The 21,657-nt window shown below is 47.9% G+C and overlaps 2 protein-coding genes across 2 annotated transcripts in view; one reads left to right on the top strand and one right to left on the bottom strand.

Moving 5' to 3' along the window:
* Positions 1-12,284, top strand: part of si:dkey-246i14.3 (ephrin A4) — a 39,657-nt gene extending 27,373 nt beyond the window's left edge. Inside the window, 4 exon segments of the mRNA XM_067237327.1 lie at positions 1,831-1,899; positions 9,074-9,100; positions 9,347-9,550; positions 9,821-12,284. Of these exon segments, the coding sequence (XP_067093428.1) occupies positions 1,831-1,899; positions 9,074-9,100; positions 9,347-9,435 (185 nt within the window). The 3' untranslated portion in view covers positions 9,436-9,550; positions 9,821-12,284.
* A 3,726-nt stretch (positions 12,285-16,010) lies between these two features.
* On the bottom strand, positions 16,011-21,294 carry flad1 (flavin adenine dinucleotide synthetase 1). Its single transcript, XM_067237924.1, has 10 exons — positions 21,248-21,294; positions 20,424-20,603; positions 19,949-20,326; positions 19,335-19,448; positions 18,966-19,236; positions 18,529-18,673; positions 18,139-18,237; positions 17,371-17,560; positions 16,882-16,955; positions 16,011-16,517 (listed from the first exon to the last, which is right to left on the bottom strand). Exons 1-10 carry the CDS (start codon positions 21,263-21,265, stop codon positions 16,382-16,384), a joined length of 1,605 nt encoding a protein of 534 aa, XP_067094025.1. The 5' UTR covers positions 21,266-21,294; the 3' UTR covers positions 16,011-16,381.
* Positions 21,295-21,657: the final 363 nt, after the last annotated feature.

Raw genomic sequence — 21,657 nt, 5'->3', positions numbered from 1 at the left:
GGGCACTGTTCTGAATGGGCCTGCAGTGCTGGGGCACTGTTCTGAATGGGCCTGCAGTGCTGGGGCACTGTTCTGAATGGGCCTGCAGTGCTGGGGCACTGTTCTGAATGGGCCTGCAGTGCTGGGGCACTGTTCTGAATGGGCCTGCAGTGCTGGGGCACTGTTCTGAATGGGCCTGCAGTGCTGGGGCACTGTTCTGAATGGGCCTGCAGTGCTGGGGCACTGTTCTGAATGGGCCTGCAGTGCTGGGGCACTGTTCTGAATGGGCCTGCAGTGCTGGGGCACTGTTCTGAATGGGCCTGCAGTGCTGGGGCACTGTTCTGAATGGGCCTGCAGTGCTGGGGCACTGTTCTGAATGGGCCTGCAGTGCTGGGGCACTGTTCTGAATGGGCCTGCAGTGCTGGGGCACTGTTCTGAATGGGCCTGCAGTGCTGGGGCACTGTTCTGAATGGGCCTGCAGTGCTGGGGCACTGTTCTGAATGGGCCTGCAGTGCTGGGGCACTGTTCTGAATGGGCCTGCAGTGCTGGGGCACTGTTCTGAATGGGCCTGCAGTGCTGGGGCACTGTTCTGAATGGGCCTGCAGTGCTGGGGCACTGTTCTGAATGGGCCTGCAGTGCTGGGGCACTGTTCTGAATGGGCCTGCAGTACTGGGGCACTGTTCTGAATGGGCCTGCAGTACTGGGGCACTGTTCTGAATGGGCCTGCAGTGCTGGGGCACTGTTCTGAATGGGCCTGCAGTACTGGGGCACTGTTCTGAATGGGCCTGCAGTACTGGGGCACTGTTCTGAATGGGCCTGCAGTACTGGGGCACTGTTCTGAATGGGCCTGCAGTACTGGGGCACTGTTCTGAATGGGCCTGCAGTACTGGGGCACTGTTCTGAATGGGCCTGCAGTACTGGGGCACTGTTCTGAATGGGCCTGCAGTACTGGGGCACTGTTCTGAATGGGCCTGCAGTACTGGGGCACTGTTCTGAATGGGCCTGCAGTACTGGGGCACTGTTCTGAATGGGCCTGCAGTACTGGGGCACTGTTCTGAATGGGCCTGCAGTACTGGGGCACTGTTCTGAATGGGCCTGCAGTACTGGGGCACTGTTCTGAATGGGCCTGCAGTACTGGGGCACTGTTCTGAATGGGCCTGCAGTACTGGGGCACTGTTCTGAATGGGCCTGCAGTACTGGGGCACTGTTCTGAATGGGCCTGCAGTACTGGGGCACTGTTCTGAATGGGCCTGCAGTACTGGGGCACTGTAATGGGCTGTTCTGAATGGGCCTGCAGTACTGGGGCACTGTAATGGGTTCACACTGGGGGATGGAACAGGGCCGGTAGAGGCTGGAATAGTATTAGCAGTCTCAGACTCACACTAGCAAACAATGCTAAATCTCTCTGGATGGATTATTCTGTCTGAATTGTAGTCCCAAAACTGTAGTCCTATTACCCTAGTCTCTAATCCCTAACTTTAGACGAGGTCTGATCCTAGGTCTGGACTGATGCACCCAGTCTGTTTACTTTTCTTTCACTAATGTTGTATTCAGAGTGTGTTTACCTATTTACTTATTTCTTTCTCTCTCTGATTTTCTCTCCCTCTCTCCTCTCTCTCTCTCTCTCTCTCTCCCTCTCTCTCTCTCTCTCTCTCTCTCTCTCTCTCTCTCCCTCTCCCTCTCCCTCTCCCTCTCCCTCTCCCTCTCCCTCTCCTCTCTCTCTCTCTCTCTCTCTCTCTCTCTCTCTCTCTCTCTCTCTCTCTCTCTCCCTCTCTCTCTCTCTCTCTCTCCCCCTCTCTCTCTCTCCCCCTCTCTCTCTCTCTCTCTCTCTCTCTCTCTCTCTCTCTCTAGCTCTGCCGACAGATGAAGGGCCGCCCCTACCCTGTATGAAGCTGCGTGTCAGCGTGTGCTGTGAGCCCAGTGAGTCTCCTCCTCGCAGGGGCGCATCCCCTCCTCCTCCTCCCCTCTTCCCTTCTTCCTGTCATCTTTCTCTACACAATCACCCCCCCCTCTTTCTCATTCTCTCAAAGTTTTTGAACGTGCATCTTGATCTCCCTAGTATTCTGCAACACAGGTTTGTTTTCCATACCTCATTTTACCTCAACTTCTCTTTGGCACTTCTGATGAAGGCGATCCCTTTCTGATGAAGGCGATCCCTTTCTGATGAAGGCGATCCCTTTCTGATGAAGGCGATCCCTTTCTGATGAAGGCGATCCCTTTCTGATGAAGGCGATCCCTTTCTGATGAAGGCGATCCCTTTCTGATGAAGGCGATCCCTTTCTGATGAAGGCGAGCCCTTTCTGATGAAGGCGAGCCCTTTCTGATGAAGGCGATCCCTTTCTGATGAAGGCGAGCCCTTTCTGATGAAGGCGATCCCTTTCTGATGAAGGCGAGCCCTTTCTGATGAAGGTGATCCCTTTCCCTGCTCTGTTATTTCTGTCTTTGATCCCTGAATGTTCTAGAACCCTAACCCTAAATGTTCTAGAACCCTAACCCTGAATGTTCTAGAACCCTAACCATAACCCTGAATGTTCTAGAACCCTAAACCGTTTGTCTGCACCTCTTCCTTTGGCTCATCCATAGTTTGAAACTTTTCGTTTTGGGGGAAGCTGGAGGATCTCCATCCTAGTCCTCCTGTCGAACAGCAGCTCACAGTGAAGCCATGCAGCCATGGTGCCATGCAGCCATGCTGCCATGCAGCCATGCAGCCATGCTGCCATGCAGCCATGCAGCCATGCTGCCATGCAGCCATGCTGCCATGCAGCCATGCTGCCATGCAGCCATGCTGCCATGCAGCCATGCTGCCATGCAGCCATGCTGCCATGCAGCCATGCTGCCATGCTGCCATGCAGCCATGCTGCCATGCAGCCATGCTGCCATGCAGCCATGCAGCCATGCTGCCATGCAGCCATGCTGCCATGCAGCCATGCAGCAGTCGTTCTGTAGCTGCCACTCTCTCATGCCAACTCATCATTGTACACACACACACACCATGTCACTGCTGTACAACAGTCTCGCCCCGTGGCTCTATCCAGGTTCTTGTCTGGAGAACCTCAACAGCTTCAAGATGGTGCCATCCAAAGACACCTCCTCTCATCTCCTCCCCCCTTCCCTTCCCATCCCTACTCTCTCACTCTCTCGCTCTCCTGTGTGAATTCCCAGAGTTGATCTAACCCAGGGCCCGCCTGCGGTAATGTTAGTCTTCCGGTTCAGTGAACTGCCCATTCCGATTGGGAATGTTGCCCTGTCGCTGTGGGAATCCCTGTACAGTTACAGACAGACAGAGGCGGGGGAGGGGGAGAGAGAGAGAGAGAGGGGTTGAGGGAACAATGTAGAGAGAAAGAGAGAGGGGGAAAGGGAGCGAGTGCGTGCTAGCTCGAGGAAGTGCGTGTCTTTTATGGACGTCTGTCCCAATTCCCATCAGATCCCTCTGAAGCCTTCAGGGGCCAGAAGCTCTCTGGGAGGGAGCAGGACAGGAGTTTCATGTAAGTTTGTACTTTGGAAATACACCTTAGTTATAGTATTTTTCTGCTTGAGAGAGCAGGATAAGAATTCAGAGCGTGTTGTTGAATCTCAAAGCAAACATCCTCAGACTCCAGTCCCCCCCTCTCTCTTGTTTACACACGCTCCCGTTGCTCTGTTGGAACTGGAACATCTCAAATGACTTCTGAAATGCCAACATTACTCCGGTGGGAGTCGAGGACCAGAATCCCTCCGCTACTGCGTTGATGACAGTGTTGCATGTTAATGATCCCCTTGTCGTTAATTAGAACTACCACAGATACCGTAGATATCAGTTGGGGAAAAAGCAAAACTATGCTGACCTTTACACAGGGTGTTCTGTGAAGGTCCAGCTCAAACACATTGAGACATGCTAAGCCTTTCCTATCAATGGAAATTACATTCAGAACACACACACACACACAAGCTCAAACATCAACAAATTAATAGTTTGTGTTCTTTCCTCTGTGTGTTCTACAGTTCCCAGATCAGACCAGGGAAACTCAGCCCTCTTCTTGCACCTCATTCTCTTAATTCTATCTCTTCTCCTTCTCCCTGTTTCTCACCAATGCTAATCCCGACTAAATTTCCAGAATCCTCTTTTCTCTTAGTCTTTTACCCCACTCTCTCTGTTTCTAGTCTTCTGTCGTTCCTGAAGTGGCACTAATCCTGCCTTCTCTCTGTCTCCTCTCCTCTCCCATCCTGCTTCTTTATGATCTGTCGCTAGCGGAGCAGAACTAATCTAGGCTCTGTCCTCAACAGGCTCTCCCTCCTTCCTGACATCCCCCCCCTCTCTCTCTCTCTGTCTCACTCTCTCCCTCTCTCTGTCTCACTCTCTTTCCTTCTCCTGTTTCTATCCCTCCCTCCCTATCCTCTCAGATCCCTCTCAGGCAGAGATGGGAAGTAACTGTTACTGTACTTAAGTAGATTTTTCAGTACTTTACTTCACTATTTTTCTGACATTATTTTACTTTCACTTCTTATTTTTTTTACATGAATATAAGTAATTTCTACTTATATTTCAGAAAAAATACAAAATAAATCGAAAGGTTTCAAAAATATTTTCGGAAAAGTTTTGAAAGGTTGATGAAATATGTTTCTTTTTTGAAAGGTAAAAAACGAAAATTCCTTTTTTTTGTGGAAAAGTTGGCAAAAAAAAATTCAAAAGAAATGTTTCGAAAGGTTGCAAAAATATTTTCCTTCCTTTTTTTACACGTACAAACAATATATTTTTCATTGAGTCTCTGGCCACTGGCTCCCCCTTTCTCCTGCCCCCCCTCTCCTGCTCCCCTCTCTCCTGCCCCCCCTCTCCTGCTGCCCCCTCTCCTGCCCCCCCCTCTGCTGCTCCCCCCCTCCTGCTCCCCAACTCTCCCACTGTTTCTCTGCGATGCGTGCGTGCTGTTTCTCTGTGTTGAGATGAGGAAGCATGAATCTGAGGAGGGAAGAGAATGAGATGGATGAAAGGAGAGATGAAGGAGAGTTAGGTGATCTCTCTCTCTCTGCCTGTCCATTAGTGGTTGTTTAGCGCAGCTGTTGTTGTGTTCCCTGTGGTAACGCCTCACACACACTCCAGTTCCTTCCTGTTGAGGTTCCCTTTTATCTGACAGGCTGTGTGTGTGTGTGTGTGTGTGTGTGAGGGCCTGGTGTTGCTAGCTGTTGTCCTTCAGGTAGAGCAGGTCTCTGCCAGCCTGGTTGGGGATTCTGGGTTTAAACTCCAAACTAAGTCACTCTCCACAGTCTCTCTCTCCATCCCAGTTCTCTTCCTCTACTGCCCAAACAACAGTGTAATTAAAGGTAGTTGGGGTACACACACACACACACGGAGCCACACAGGGTTGCTTGTAGGACATCAGTGACAGAGAGTCCGTCAGGAACGTTGTCTTTGTAGCAAGGTCGTCCAGAACGCAGCAGTCCCACTCCTCTTGTCTCCAGTGTGACGGTGTGTTTGTCCAACTCAAATTAACCCAAACCACCACGGAGGGCAGAGGAACCAGAACAGGACAGGTAGGAAACTGTTTTTCATGGCACTGGTCAGGTAGGACATTGTTTCTCATGGCACTGGTCAGGTAGGACATTGTTTTTCATGGCACTGGTCAGGTAGGACATTGTTTCTCATGGCACTGGTCAGGTAGGATATTGTTTTTCATGGCACTGGTCAGGTAGGACATTGTTTCTCATGGCACTGGTCAGGTAGGACATTGTTTTTCATGGCACTGGTCAGGTAGGACATTGTTTCTCATGGCACTGGTCAGGTAGGATATTGTTTCTCGTGACACAGTGACAGGAAGGACATTGTTTTCAAGTTGCGCAAGAGAGGCTGTTAATGGGAAATGTGATCGACGGTTCAGTTGTTTCTCTTGACGCCCTACTTTCTAGCTAGTGTTAATGACTGGAATAGAGCAGCATGTCTGTGGCCGTCATGACGACCCCCCCGGGTCTGACTGACACCACTTCAACAGCATTGCATCAGCAATGACACTCCATCCAAATGTGCATCGCCAGACAGCCGGGTGTCACGTTCAAACAGCTCCCCACCTCACCCTCCTTCTTGCAGCCCTGGCTTGTGTTCCTCCTCCGCCCCCTCCCTTCACACATCCACCATCCTCTGACGGGAACCTCCTCCCAAGATTCATTTCACTCTTCTTCTTCTTCTCCTTCGTGTCCCCTGTTCATCCGTTCCTCCATCCCATCCTCCCACTGTGAGGAGCTAGAATAGACTCACTCCTCTCTCTCTTTCTCTCTTTCCCTCTCTCTCTCTCCCTCCCCCCCCTCTCTCTCTCTGTATCCCTCTCTCTGTCTGTCTCTCTCTCTGTATCCCTCTCTCTCTCTGTATCCCTCTACCTCCCTCTCTCCTCTCTCTAATTGAGTCCCTATTTTTCTTTGCTTCCATGTTGGTGTTTGCTCCTGCTGTGAGCAGTGTCCATTGCGGTCATTTCAGGCTGCGTTACCTCTCTACATCTCGCCTTCTTTCATTCTTTTTCTCAACTTTTACCCCCCCCCCCCTACACACACACATTCATACACACTCCAGTTAATACCTTTTGTACTCGTTCTGCGCGCGCACACACACACACACAAACGGCTAGTGTATCCTACTTCTCTCTAAGATTACGAACTCGACTTCGAAAGTCTAACTTCATCATCGTAAATACCTCTTTCGCCGTAATTAGTTGAGGTTTTTTTTCCGTGTTTTTTTTTTCCTCAGCGATTTCCTTTTCAGTCGAGGCTCGTTTCCAGTTTACTGCCGAGTGTGAAATGGCGGCGCAGGAAAGGATGTCTGTCTCTACAGTGGGGTTTCTGTCGTCCACACACACACACACACACACATGCATGTGTACTCACAGACACACGCACAGAAAGACACACACTGCAAGTCTCTCTGCACTGCGGTGCTGGGCTGAGACGCGTGCCACTACGGTGGCCATTTTGTGGCAAAGCTTGTCATGACCAAAAACAACAGCACGTGAACGAACCAGCAAGCTTCACACACGGAAACCAGCCAAGCCAACTTCCAAAACTCCCAAACACAAAAACGCTGTTCTCCATCGAAATGTTGAGAAGAAATATCAAAACTAGTTATTTAAACTCAAGAGTGGGTTTGCAGTATAATACACTACATTATGCATGTTTGTTACTGTAGGGTAATTCTACGTTAACAGCAAGACTATCTTTAAAACAGCTGCAGCATGATGTAATGATTACATTAAACTATTTTGACCTGCAGTCTGTGAACTCTGAAGATCAGAATTTAGAATGTTTAAAATTAATTCATTTTAATTTAAGATTTATTTGGGGGGGGGGTTGTTTTTGTTTGCTGGCTTTGATGTAAATAGTGTGGTATGTTTAGTTGTGTTTAGTGAATTACCTGATAAAACACCTTTTTCTCGCTGGCTTATTTGGGTTCTGTTTTATCCACTCAATTAGGACATGAAAGGAGAGTTGAATCAACGTACTTCTGCAACTTCTTAGCATTTTGGAATTAAATTCAAGATTATGATACATACGTTTTTAATCATTTTCTATCAGGATTAAGTTTTTAGGAAGAGAAACAATTTTGCTTGTTGTTTTCCATTCTATTCTTGTTGTGTTTTTTCAACAAGAAGAGTGTACCAATACACACACATTTACACCCCATCTTAGAGGCCTGGACACAGCAGGCTATTTAGCGCTTCGTTAACTCTTGGATGGATGTTATTTTAGCAGAACTCAGAGCATTGTGGTGGGTGTACCCTGACCCCTGACCCTGGTGGTTTGGCTGCTCAGCAGACTGATGCCCTCATTATCTTGAGCTCTGGTGTGTCTGAGTCACTGTCAGAGACTTGCAGTTCACATGAGTTTGAATTGGTCCATTTCCCCTCAGCTAATCTCAGTCAATCACTGTGGTTTGAAGATCAGTGCTAGTATTCCAGAGGAGATCAATACCTGTGTGTGTGCGTGTGTGTGTTTCTCAGAGGCTCAAGGCCACAGACTGGGTCGATTCCGCGAGCTCACACACACACTTACAGCAGAGAGCCCTCTACGACAGTTCAATCAGCCGACAGTCTGGTGGAAATACAGTTCGGGGTGTTTGGTCTCAAGAAAAGCTTCAACTGAGCAACTGTCGCAATTCTGCAGTGTCATCCCTACTTCAGCCCTCTCCATCCCACATCGTCTCGCTGGCCTCTCCCATCCTCCATCGCTCCCTCCCTGAATACCTCCTCCCTCCCTCCCTGAATACCTACTCCCTCCCTCCCTCCCTGAATACCTCCTCCCTCCCTCCCTGAATCCCTCCCTCCATCCTTTGTACAGTACTTTAACAGCCTGGGCTCCTTTGCATCTTCGGCCCTCCCGCCCCACCCCTCCATAACCCCCGTGCTCCTCCTTCATCACCCCATCGCTCTACCTCCATTATTTCCTTTTAGTCAGCCCCCCTCTGAGAGAGTGACATCCAGACACACACACCCCCTCTCTCTCTCTCTGAGAGAGTGACATCCAGACACACACACCCCCTCTCTCTCTCTCTGAGAGAGTGACATCCAGACACACACACCCCCCCTCTCTCTCTCTGAGAGAGTGACATCCAGATACACACACCCCCCCTCTCTCTCTCTGACCTTTTTTAAATCCTTTCTTTCCTCTCAGATTTCCTTGTTCTTCCACCTCGTCTGTTCTCATTCTCCTGTCCTCTTCTCCGTTTCGCTCTGTCGTCCTGACTTTTTTCGTCTGTTCTCCGGTGTAACTTTTTTCCCTCCTTCTAATCTCTCTCCCTGTTCCTCCTCTTTATACTTTACTCTACATTATCTTCCTCTTGCCACACATTTCCTGCTTTTTTTGCATTCGACCTTTAAGAGAATTTGCATCGGGGACATATTTTAGGTTGTGCAGTCAGTAGTCATTTTTCATGGCACTTGGCTGTGAGAAATGGTAAATACCTTCCTCTGGTCATTTGTCTGTTTTCTGAGGGGTTCTGCAGTGCTGATGTTGTTTGGGGGAAAAACGGAAAAAAGCCTAACGTCTCCTTTTCTCTCTCTCTCTCTCTCTCTCTCTCTCTCTCTCTCTCTCTCTCTCTCTCTCTCTCTCTCTCTCTCTCTCTCTCTCTCTCTCTCTCTCTCAGCAACAGAGGGCTCCAAGCAAGAGCAAGGTAAGATGCAGCTCTGGTGTCCGTGTGTGTCTGCCTTATGTGGCTTTGTGTGTGTGTCTGCGAGTGTGTGTCTGCGAGTGTGTGTGTGTGTCAATGAAAATTGTTCTCCTGCGCGGATTCTGATACTAATTCCGGACTATGTCTCCTCTCTCTTCCTCTCTCTGTCTCTTCCTCTGTCTCTCTCTCTCTCTCTCTCTCTCTCTCTCTCTCTCTCTCTCTCTCTCTCTCTCTGACTCGCTCTCTCAGGTACCCCAGCCTCTCGCAGCCGTGTGGGCTCTCTGAGGCCAGCTCCTCTCTTCCTCTTCCTCCCCCTCTTCCTCTTGCTGTCTGTCTGAGGGGCCTCTGTTCTGAGGGGCCTCTGTTCTGCGCTGACCTCATTACTGTCCCCTGTGTTTCCTACACGTAGCACCGCTTCAGAACCTGTCTCCACACACACACCAGCCTGCTGAGGTCCACACACACACACACACACACCAGCGTGCTGAGGTCCACACACACACACACACACCAGCCTGCTGAGGTCCACACACACACACCAGCGTGCTGAGGTCCACACACACACACACACACACACCAGCCTGCTGAGGTCCACACACACACACACACACACACACACACCAGCCTGCTGAGGTCCACACACACACCAGCGTGCTGAGGTCCACACACACACACACACCAGCCTGCTGAGGTCCACACACACACACACACCAGCGTGCTGAGGTCCACACACACACCAGCCTGGGCTGGGGTTGGGGGACTAGACGGCAACTTGCTACCAAAGCCACAGGGAATCAGAAGCTGCTTGGCCAAAATCCCAGTCATCACCCTCAGTACTGGTCCATTGATTCTTATCTTAAATCTGACACCGATTCAAGTCTCGGTGATTATTAAGTCACAGAGTGATTTGATGATTCGCTATTCATGAAACGATTCCCTATCAAAGTTTTAATCAGGCAGGAAATTGAACTGGAATGGAATTAGGTTTTATATAATTTTTATGCCATGGGGGTCATTAAAGACGGGATTCATGGATACATACATAGGGCAGAGTCCTGGCCTGAATCATTCCCTCAACAGGGTCTCCGTTGTTTGAAATGCACTGTTATCTACATAACATCTCATGTCCATTTAAAACTCCTAATTGGATGAACACTTTAAGGGCAAAGGTATTTGTTCTTGCCATATGTACGCATGCACGCACACACACACACACACACACACACACACACACACTCATTGCAGGAACACACACGTACAAATGCACAGTTGAGTGCATTTTCTCTGTCCTTTTCTGGAGTGGCACTAATCTTTCTTCTCTTCCCCTCTTTTTTTCCTGTGCCCATTCACTCCTCCGACTCTTTTCCATCCCTCGTTCCTGATCAGAGCCCCTGCTCGCCCCCCCCCCCGAAACACTGTAGCACTAATCTACCATCAAAGCTCTCATTCCTCATTTCACACCTATTCTCTTCACCATCACCCTCTCTCCACCAGTCCTCCTCCTCCTCTTTCTCTCCCGTCTAAACATAAGCACTGAGCCAAAGTGGAGCGACGAAGCTTGACGTGTTGACGTGGCCCTGGGCTGAGAGGCTGTAGAAGCCCTGGGCTGCATGTCAACAGGACGACATGGAATTCACACTGACTGTATAGTCTCGTCTGACTGATTTGCATCCAAAACGGGTACAATCACAAACACTTCTACGGTGGTCAAACTTTGAACTAGAGACGATCTCTGAATCTGGCTGCTGTCTTGCCTGGCGAGAAGGAAAGGAGACCTGGGAATAATCTGGAATAATGTGGAGTCTGGATTAAATCAAACAGATGCACCCCCTACTGGGATTAACCTGGAGTTACGACTCGGCGCGAGCCCTGCTGCTCTGAGGTCGAACTCTGACCCCAACCCCCATTACCTGGAGGCGGTCTGTCTAGCGCTCCCAAACCTGTCCTGGTCTGGGGTACAGCTCCCCCCAGCCTCCTCCTGGTCTGGGGTACAGCTCCCCCCAGCCTCCTCCTGGTCTGGGGTACAGCTCCCCCCGGCCTCCTGCTGTTTCTCCATCCAGGTCACAGCCTGAGAGAGGGGGATGTGGGGCGCATGGGCTGAGCCTCGTCTCGCCCCACTGAGCGCGCTCCACACGGACGAGGATGATTGGTTGATGCTCCTGACCAACCCGCTGTGCAGGTATTTACTGCAGAGCACCAGCCTGGGGGGGCTTGTAGCGGGTGTGCTGAGAACTATGTGTAATTATTTTTATATAAAAACTGGGAAAAGGCCGAAGTCAGTTGAGGTTTTGTCTGAGGGGCCTGAGCACAAGTTAGCAGCCCTTTACTGTTATTTCCCCCCAAAATTGTTAGAGTAATAATTAAGTCAAATACAGTACATTTTTTACTTGATTGTAAATGATTTGAGACTTGTTCATGTATAGATGGAGTCCTAGGTTTACTTTGTTGTATTTTAATTTGTCACAGTTAATGTGTTACTGTGACAAAAAGTTTGAATATCATTGCAGGAAATTTGCATTTAATTCAAGCAAAATTACCTCAATTAATTCAGTTACTTCATCAATGCAAATGTTTAATTTAGGACGGATATTGTGTATTTTTCACTTGATTAATAGTCATTTTTTTGAAAGTTTACACAGTTTTTCATTTTAAATATGAAATTATTAAATAACAATGAATAGCTTATAGTTATATCATGAACAACCTGGAAATAACGCAGTTATATAATTGTTTTCCCTAAATCTAAAGTAATTTCAAACTCAACCTAATTTAGAATACATTTTTACCATTGTGTAAATGTAGATTTTACCCATTTTAATTATTTGTTGTTTTGTGTCGCCAATAGAAAAAATAGATTGTTTTAGTTTTTTTTATAGGGAGAGGATATGTGCCTGTTAGCACTTAAAAAACTAGCAATGTGCTTCAAATTTGGTTCTAAATCTATAAATTCGAAGCAGATTTATTCAGTAATGTTTACTGTTATGATCGCAAGTCAGGTGGGAACTAGGGTTTAGAATCTTGTGTCGATCTGGTATTACAGTCAATTAATAGAAATCTTTTGTGTTTAAAAAAAAATATATTTGTTCCTGTTTTGTTTTCACATTTTAGTGAAGAATGTTCCATCTTCTGTGAAGAGACTTGCAGTCTTTTTTTTACAAGACGAGGCTAAATAAATGATTGCAAAATGCCGGTCGTTTCATTCAGTGAGAGAAGTGTTTATTTTCTTCTCAACCTATCTTGATTCATAAACCTTCATGTAAATCAGTCCAAATGCATTCAGGTCACAAACTGTGTTATTTGTGGAACAGAGACTCATCATGTACAACTTCACAGGGTTATGGTGATAATAGGACTTGGGACTAGAAGTGACCTTGAGGTTTAAGAGACCATCGTAACAGGAGAAACCCACCAGAATATTGAGCAGAGTTTATATTTGATCAACTTTCGCCCGGCTAAGACGGATATCCCATACACTCCGTTATACCACATACATCATCACCAGTACAGTATTAGCACAACCATACATAACTAACATTTACATTAACTTGTAACATTAGGACATAGCATCCTGAGCCTGTGTTGATGCACTCCAGTCCCTAACATTTACATTAACTTGTAACATTAGGACATAGCATCCTGAGCCTGTGTTGATGCACTCCAGTCCCCTAGCATCTGTTTAGTTGATGACTGTACAGGACAATGGCAATATTGTCATTAATAGAATAATAGAAAATACAGATTTAGCTGAAAATTGCTAAAATAAAATACATTGAACATTTGTTCAAAGAATTCAATTCAACAGTCCATACATAACTCAATTTTATCATAAACATTTACAACAAAGATCCTTCTTGTCCTTCAACACTGGAGACGGGTGATAAAAATGAACAAATGTGCACAATTTCATATATCAAATGTAATCATATTTACTAGAACACAACAACCCAGAAGGTTGCTTTCCTTTCTGTATTAACCCCTTTAAGCGACTGGCAATAAACATCCCCACTGGATTCCTTTCTGTGCTTCTCCACACTTAGTTACCAGCCTTCATGCTGTTTACCATCCAAAATGACTAAAGGGCCAGATCTCTGGAGCTCTTATAATAGTTTATAATACTACTTCTTTTTACTTCAGTGTCCCCTGGCCGCCGCTGCAAAGGAGGAAGTGTTCAGGGTGAGCCACGTTAGCTCTGACTTTCCTTGAATTCATGAAGCACCTTGTTGACACCCATGTATTTGTCAAGACATGCAGATATTCTCTCTGTCTGAAAACAGTGGCCAATTTAAAGTTTCCTGGGTTCTGCAGGCAAGGTTTACGAGAGAGAAGGGGAGTTTAGGTGGTGAAAAGGGACATTGTGAGAAAGCTTTTTAGAACGTGCTGTTTTCTCATAATTTGGAAACACTGCAGGGGTGGGAAACATGTTTATTGATGTCTTTGTTAATCAATTTGTTTTTTTAGTGTTTTATTTTAATCTATTTCACTATTCGTAAAAGAATCTTCATGTTTACCTTGTAAATATGACAGAGAGGGATTTGGTGTTTGACATGAGTGGACTGAAGTATCTATTTTTATCAATTTATAAATTATTTCACAATACTGCTACTTATAAATAACTGCTATTTATTTATGTTTATATGTCTATACAATATATAATATTTGTTCTTGTTTTGGTTTGTTCAATTAAGTGGATATACTATTAGATCACTGGCCAAGTTCTCAGACCAGATATTATTTTATCCTACAACCTGCAGTCGTTTTTTTCTCAGACAAGGCTAGCATTAGACAAGGACTAGACATTATGTATAAATACAATATATTCATGTATATAATATATATAAAACAAATTTGTATCAGTTCAGTTTGTTACTGAGTCAGTAGTGTCATATAATTATACTTTTGATTAATCTAGATACCAACCATGAGACACTATAGAGCTACCCAGGACCTTATGGTCCTGAAGACCGCTCAAGAAAATATATGTACATGACTACATAGAGACGTCCCGTAGGACACTGAAAGTAGTAACTTTTAAATCTCTTTTTATGTTTGAACACCGAAACTACAAGACACATCTTCCAACAGCAGTCAGAATTCCCTATGAACTCTCATCAGGTTTAGTAAGAACGTGTTTCCATGGTACGTTTGCTCTGAGTGAACCTACTGATGTCTTGTTTGAAAGGCGTTTCTAAAACCACCGCATGTACTCGGGTACGAGCAGGGGGTCTACCGTTATGATGTGAACTCACAACTGTGACGAACCTGTAACATTTATGAGTCTGCCTTCATGTGCTGAAAACCAAGTCCAGACACAAAGCAGCTCACTCGGTCACACCAAACACTCGCTCTCCTTCCCTTTTCTCCCTCCCTTCTCCTCTTTCATCCACTTTTAATGTATGACACTTTGATACTGAACATCCTATTCCCCTTGTTATGGTTGGTTGACTTGACATGCAGATGGGTAATTTGCATAGACTCAAAGGACCCTTTCCTCTCCAGATAATGTCTGACAACTGAGAGAAGATTCACGCGCTCTCTCCGGTATCTCTACCAAGACACGCGGCTAAATTGCTGTCTCATGCCGTCTCCGTCTCGTTTTACTCTGCTGGAGCCAATCGAGAATTGGATTGGACACATCCAAGATTTTAAATACACCATAATTTGCTAAAGCAGCCTTACATCTGGAGATTTTTAATGGTAGTTCACTCCAAAATCAGGATTTGTCAGATGTTTCCACACCTTGCACGTGGTCTAACGTCAAGCAGAGCCCAATATTATCACACTAGCTATTGAAGGTGGACTAAGGTGAAAAATAGAGAGATGCTTGTAAGAAAATATTGATGGGGGAGAAAATGGAAAATAAATGGGGGAGGGGGGAGAGAGAGATGGAGAGAAAGAAGGACACTATGTTCTCAAAGACCCATCAACTTTTCTTGAATAGAACGCGTAAAGATCTCTATCACCTTTTGTCAGAAATATAGGTAGGCTTACATCCATTCCACAACGCTGACACGGGTTTACAAGCATCTGATGAAATAGAACTGGAACTTAAACAGAATTCACATCGTATTCGAGGCAATTTCTTATTGATTCCACCATTCAAACACACCATTACTTTTGCTATGATTATAAAGCTTCTCTTATTGCTTTCCTTATTGTTGTTATTAATAATAATTCCAGCACGCTTCAACAGCGTAGCCAGACAAGTTGAGGGCAGTGAGACACGGAGGGAGGACATGGTAATTGGAGGTGTAACAGTCTGTGAGGCCCGGGGCGGCCTCGTAAGCGACCCGCCTTATTAGATCGGCCGGTATCGATCCACACAGCCGCGGCGTTGACTAATCTCCAGGCGCGGAGAAAGAGATCGATAAACTGAGATTCAATCATCCCTGAAAACAGAAAAGGTAATTTATTGTAATCACGAGGCTGTGGAAAACATGAGAAGAACGCGCTCTTGAGGTCACATGACAGAACTGCATCTTCTCATGAAGCGGCCAACTCGGAGGATGCAAATTATTTTGTAATATGTTTTGTTACCAAACAAACTCTTAGATAAATAAAACTTGACCCTCTAAGCATAGGAAATAAGGTTTGAGAAACAGAAAACGTGTGTTGGTTTGTTTGAGTATAGGTATCAATAAACTATTCAACTTGACCTTTATAGCCTACAGTAGGTCCAGAGGTTTACACTCTTACCTCTAGAGGCCACAGAGGGAGGAAGCTGGGATTATCATTAATTTAAGATAGCCTAGTGTAGTACTAGTGTAGTACTATTGCATATTAGGCCATAGTTTAACATGGCACAACACTGAACAGTGTTCACAGGATCCCTCGTTAACTGTGGAGGTAGCGGTGGTTCCTGTGCTGGGTGTCGCACTGGTCCACTTTATGACAGTTACAAAGGATGAGCCAATAAAATCTTGCAACTGATTAATGCTTTATTGCAAACCACAGGATTTGACCTTTACACTGAGGCACACACACACTAACACTCACAGATTCACACACACTCGCTAACATTCAGGCACGTACTAACACTCATAGATTCACACACAGACACACACACACAGCCTTCTGTCAGTCCGCTCAGAGAATGATTTCTCTCCCCTCCTGTGTCCTCGTGACCCTTTGCTGTGTCCGGGCACAGGACTCCCTGCCTCTCTGGGCTTCTCAGCTTGGTGTTGTGATTGGTTCATTTCCAGATCAGCAGTGGAGGGGAAACCCACCCATGCACACGGGGTACCGCCGTCTCAGAGCTCCGCTCCAGGAAGTGACATCATATCCTGTTCACGCACGGGAGTTGCGTTCCTCGTCCTCGTTCTCCAGCTGGTAGGCGGGCTTGTAGTGGGCCACGCCCCTGGCATCCAGCACCTGGAGGGAGGAGTTTCTGCAGGTGTTGTCCATGCTGCCCAGAGACGTGTAGCTGTCAGGAGACAGACAGGCAGGGTTACAGGAAGACAACGCAGGGACAGGATGGTAGTGAAGGTAGCAGGGACAGGATGGTAGTGAAGGTAGCAGGGACAGGATGGTAGTGAAGGTAGCAGGGACAGGATGGTAGGGAAGGTAGCAGGGACAGGATGGTAGTGAAGGTAGCAGGGACAGGATGGTAGTGAAGGTAGCAGGGACAGCTACATGGTACATGGAGCCCTGGTACATGGAGCCCTGGTACATGGAGCCCTGGTACATGGAGCCCTGGTACATGGAGCCCTGGTACATGGAGCCCTGGTACATGGAGCCCTGGTACATGGAGCCCTGGTACATGGACCCTGGCATCAGAGGGATCTTACCCTTTATCATAGAGAATACAGTATGGTACATAGAGAGTCCTCAGGAACGACCAGATGTCATGATACGTCCAGTCCTGAGAGAGAGACAGAGAGAGAGAGACAGAGAGAGAGAGGCACAGAGACACAGAGAGAGACACAGAGAGAGAGACAAAAAAGAAAGGGTTAGAGGATAAGGAGATGGGGAACAGATATAAATATTACAAATCCCATTAGCAGAATACGAACACAGCAAAGGAGGTTGACACAACTGGGATGCGTTCGTGTGTGTGTGTATGCTTGGGAGTCAGGTGGCTGAGTGGTTAGGGAATGAGTGGTTAGGGTCTAGTAATAAGGTTGCCGGAACGATTCCCGGCCATGCATAATGGCGTTGCGTCCTTGGGCAAGGCACTTCACCCTACTTGCCTCGGGGGAATGTCCTTGTACTTACTCTACGTCGCTCTGGATAAGAGCGTCTGCTAAATGACTAAATGTAAATGTATGCTATCTCACCAGTAGAGGGTTCACCCTCATGTAGGGGGGCCAGCCAGGGTCGGTGAGGCACATGGGAGTCAGGGTGTGGGAGTAGGGGTCAGTCCTCCGGGTCCCCATCAGGACGGCTCTCAGCTCCGCTCTCCTCTCCTGCACCTCACTCAGAGCCTGCCGAATACTGCCCTCCACTGAGAACAAGTCCAGGTCATATCTACAGAGAACAGGTGCTAAATACTGAGCTGTTTTCTCATAATATTGATAGTAATACTGCAGAGACTGAGGGAGGAGCCTTGCTAGATAACAAGCCCCAGCTGAGAGGGATGGAGGTCAGGCTGGAGGGAGGGAGGTCAGGCTGGAGGGATGGAGGTCAGGCTGGACGGAGGGAGATCAGGCTGGAGGGATGGAGGTCAGGCTGGACGGAGGGAGGTCAGGCTGGAGGGAGGGAGGTCAGGCTGGAGGGAGGTCAGGCTGGAGGGAGGGAGGGAGGTCAGGCTGGAGGGAGGGAGGTCAGGCTGGAGGGAGGGAGGGAGGTCAGGCTGGAGGGATGGAGGGAGGGAGGTCAGGCTGGAGGGAGGGAGGTCAGGCTGGAGGTCAGGCTGGAGGGAGGGAGGTCAGGCTGGAGGGAGGGAGGTCAGGCTGGAGGGAGGGAGGTCAGGCTGGATGGAGGGAGGTCAGGCTGGAGGGAGGGAGTTCAGGCTGGAGGGATGGAGGTCAGGCTGGAGGGAGGGAGGTCAGGCTGGAGGGAGGGAGGTCAGGCTGGAGGGATGGAGGTCAGGCTGGAGAGCTCACCTTTTGATGGTGTCTTGGAGAAATCTCTCCATCTCTGGGAACGGAGAGACAATGCGAATGTAGAGCGCCTTCACCTTGTCTTTCCCGTCTGGGTACCGCCTGAGTGAGTGAGTGAGTGAGAGAGAGAGAACATTCTTACTCACACTGTCCGCTCTCAAGCTATGGACAGAACACTGAGGAAGAGGAGAACTCTGTCGCAGCACCACTCCTCTGTTCCTTCTGGCCTGTTATCAGTCTACCAACATCACTCCTCTTTACATGTAGTCTTTTAGCAGACGCTCTTATCCAGAGCGACTTACAGTAAGTACAGGGACAGACTTCCATATCTCTCTCTAGCCTTCTCCTCCTGTCCTCCTTCAGTCCCTTTCCCTGAGACGACCTCCGGCTCACCGTTTCAGTGCTGCGTGGTACAAGTGCAACAGTGCTGTGCAGTCCTTGCCTCCGTTGAAACCCACACAGACCTGGTCTGAGGAGTACTGCTCCAGAGCGCCCTCTATGGTCTTCAGGGCAGATGCCACCTTGTCACCCAGCGGGGGTACCTGTAGGAGGTCACACAGGTGGGGCTGGAAATAGGAAGCTATCATACAGGGTTCAAACACCTTTTGACAATTTGATTTCAATATCTGTTCCCAGGGCCTGACACCCTCATTTGCGTGACCAAAACCATGTACATTTTCAGCATGTGCATTCTAAAAAGGTGAGCATAAAATATGGTGACACAAAGCCAGCCATTGAAAGCCATAAATGATTGAAGGTACAAACAGCTTATTTAACAACCTTCATTCTATCCCTCCCTCGCCCCCTCCCTCCCTCCCTTCTCCATCTCTCACCACTCTTGGCCAGGGTGTACACCTCCTCGGTAGCGATGGACACCGGGTCTGTGACCAGCGGCACCACGCTTCCCTTAGGCAGCTCGTCCAGCAGCTTGGCCCGGGCCTGGTTCACCTCCTCCTGGCTGTCTGAGTCCAGCACCAGCTTGACCCGGTGGTAGTTACTCAGCCAGTCAGGGTAGGAGCCCAGAGCCACCTTCCGACCCAGGCCCATCTGCAGCTTGGTCAGAACCGGAGCAATCTGAGTCTCATCTGCATCCACAAACACCTGCAGCACAAACGTCACGGGGTCAGATGTGTCCTACAGCTGGGGGCTGCTGGACCCAGGGATTTTAGATGAGATTCAATTCATAGGTATAGTTTCACCTCGTGTGTGTGAAAGATGGTCCCTGAGCCAGCAAACAGGTGCTCCAGACCCTTAAAGGCCCTCTCCAGCAGAGACGGAATTCCGGGGAAGATATAGACGTTACGCACACTAACCTTGGAAGACAGGAAGAAGGACCAGGATATGACATCATCTCAGAATGATGAAGTTGTGGCTCACACAGTGGATGATGATAGGCTAATTACCGAGTCATGAATATATGAAACCTAGTTGTAGAACACCATATATGGTATGTATTTCATACATGTATGTAATCCAAGTGTACGGTGTGAAATACAGCCAGAACTGCACACTTCTGATCCTTCATCTCCTGCTCTACTTTCTACATCCAATATTTACATTTAGTCATTTAGCAGACGCTCTTATCCAGAGCGACTTACAGTAAGTACAGGGACATTCCCCCGAGGCAAGTAGGGTGAAGTGCCTTGCCCAAGGACACAACGTCAGTTGGCATGACCGGGAATCGAACTGGCAACCTTCGGATTACTAGCCCGACTCCCTCACCGCTCAGCCAACTGACTCCCTATTTGTACGTCGCTCTCAATAAAACTGCTGCTTCATCAATCAGCTGTGATGGTAATGCAGAGGCACCTACCAGCGGGTAGCGTAAGAGTTTCCCAGTCTGAGGATCAGTCCCATAGTTGAGTCTGGAGGAGCGAGGAACCCTGGCCAGCTTCATGGCGGGGCTGTCTTCATCCACCACCCCGAAGAACTCCTGTACCAGCTGTCTCAGCTCCGGGTGCGGGTACAGCTCCTCCTGGAACGCCATGGCAACGCTCTCGAAGGTGACGTCGTCATGGGTGGGGCCGATGCCCCCAGAGGTGAGGAGGTGCGTGTACTGGGCCGAGAGGAGAGACACCTCCTTGGCGATCACCTCCTGCTGGTCGGGGATGACTGTGATACGCTCCACACACACGCCCAGCTTCCTCAACGCCCGAGACAGGAAGGCACTGTTAGTGTCCACTGTGTGACCCTGAGAGAGAGAGAGAGAGAGAGAGAGAGAGAAGTCAAACCCACAGGATAGGGTTAATCTTGTACAAAGCGAGTGACACATTGCACTCTGGTCACACCTTCAGTATCTCATCTCCGATGATGAGGATGGCCGCGGTGGTAGCGCCCCCCTCAGCCTGGGCTGAGACACTGCAGTCCCTGTGGTTCTGAGACATGGTTGCCTTGGTGACCTGAGCCGCCACTCTCCTCACGCGCACCACTGCTCTACTCAGTCTGGGAAGGGACAGCAGCATCCAGAGCTGCAGGACCACAGAGGTGGGTGAGAGAGAGAGAGAGGGAAAGGAGAGAGAGAGAGAGAGAGAGAGAGAGAGAGAGAGAGAGAGAGAGAGAGAGAGAGAGAGAGAGAGAGAGAGAGAGAGAGAGAGAGAGAGAGAGAGAGAGAGAGAGAGAGAGAGAGAGAGAGAGAGAGAGAGGGGCTTTAGGTGTGTGTTTGTTTTTCTTTCGACTTTGCGAAGAAAGAATGAATAAATCAAGAAACAGTATATAACCATGTTTCTTAGAGAGAGAGAGAGAGAGAGAGAGAGAGAGAGAGAGAGAGAGAGAGAGAGAGAGAGAGAGAGAGAGAGAACGGAGCATGCTGCAGTGTAAACATGGCTGTTTAAGCTTGATAATGTGGTTAATGAGCAATATTAGACGAACTTGGTAGATTTACCCTGTCCAGCAAACCCTAAGCACGTGTGCATTGTGTCTGTTTACGTGTGTTTCAGGCGATTTATATAAATTGCTTTTACGAGTTGATTTCTGTATTCAACATAATTCATTGCAATTTTTTACCTCACTATAACACGCTGGTGGCTGCAGTTAGCACGTAACTGATCTAGTGATTTATGTCGGGCTACTACAATATATTGCGCTGACAAGCTGTAAGGCAGTTATTGATCACCTTTAGCCCAGACTCCATTTCGTCAGGGTCAAGAACCCCGGCTTTTTCTGCTTCCTCCCTTTAACATGACAGTGTTGCTTAAATCTGACTATGGGCTAGCTAGCTACATTTGATATGAAATATATTGCTGGGTTACGCCCTTTCAATAGAGCTGTCAAAGAAGATACCAAGGCTACTTTAGGTGGCAACTATGAATGATTTGATAACGAGGATAGTCAACAAAACGCTTACCCCGGGATCGCATATGTCCTCGTTCTGTATTCGTTAATGAAGCGAATGTCACTCACACGCAGAAGAACACAGCCCAACCAATAAGATGCTGCAAAGGGCTACTTCAGAATGCAGGGAACCAATGAGATTACAGAAGGTGGGTCGTATCACCACGCGTTTTACAAGGCGGAAGTACAGTA

The sequence above is a fragment of the Osmerus mordax genome, chromosome 6 (genome assembly GCF_038355195.1).
Source record: "Osmerus mordax isolate fOsmMor3 chromosome 6, fOsmMor3.pri, whole genome shotgun sequence".
Classification (NCBI taxonomy): Eukaryota; Metazoa; Chordata; class Actinopteri; order Osmeriformes; family Osmeridae; genus Osmerus; species Osmerus mordax.
The sequence above is the reverse complement of the archived record's forward strand: the minus strand, read 5'-3'. Positions and strand labels throughout refer to the sequence as shown.

Bases quoted from the DNA above. Each gene is read 5' to 3' on its own strand.
- flad1 (XM_067237924.1), bottom strand. The intron at 20,327-20,423 runs GTGTGACCAGAG...TCTCTCTCTCAG, and splicing joins TCGGAGATGAGATACTGAAG to GGTCACACAGTGGACACTAA. The intron at 16,518-16,881 runs GTAAGATCCCTC...GTCTCCTGACAG, and splicing joins TGTATTCTCTATGATAAAGG to CTACACGTCTCTGGGCAGCA.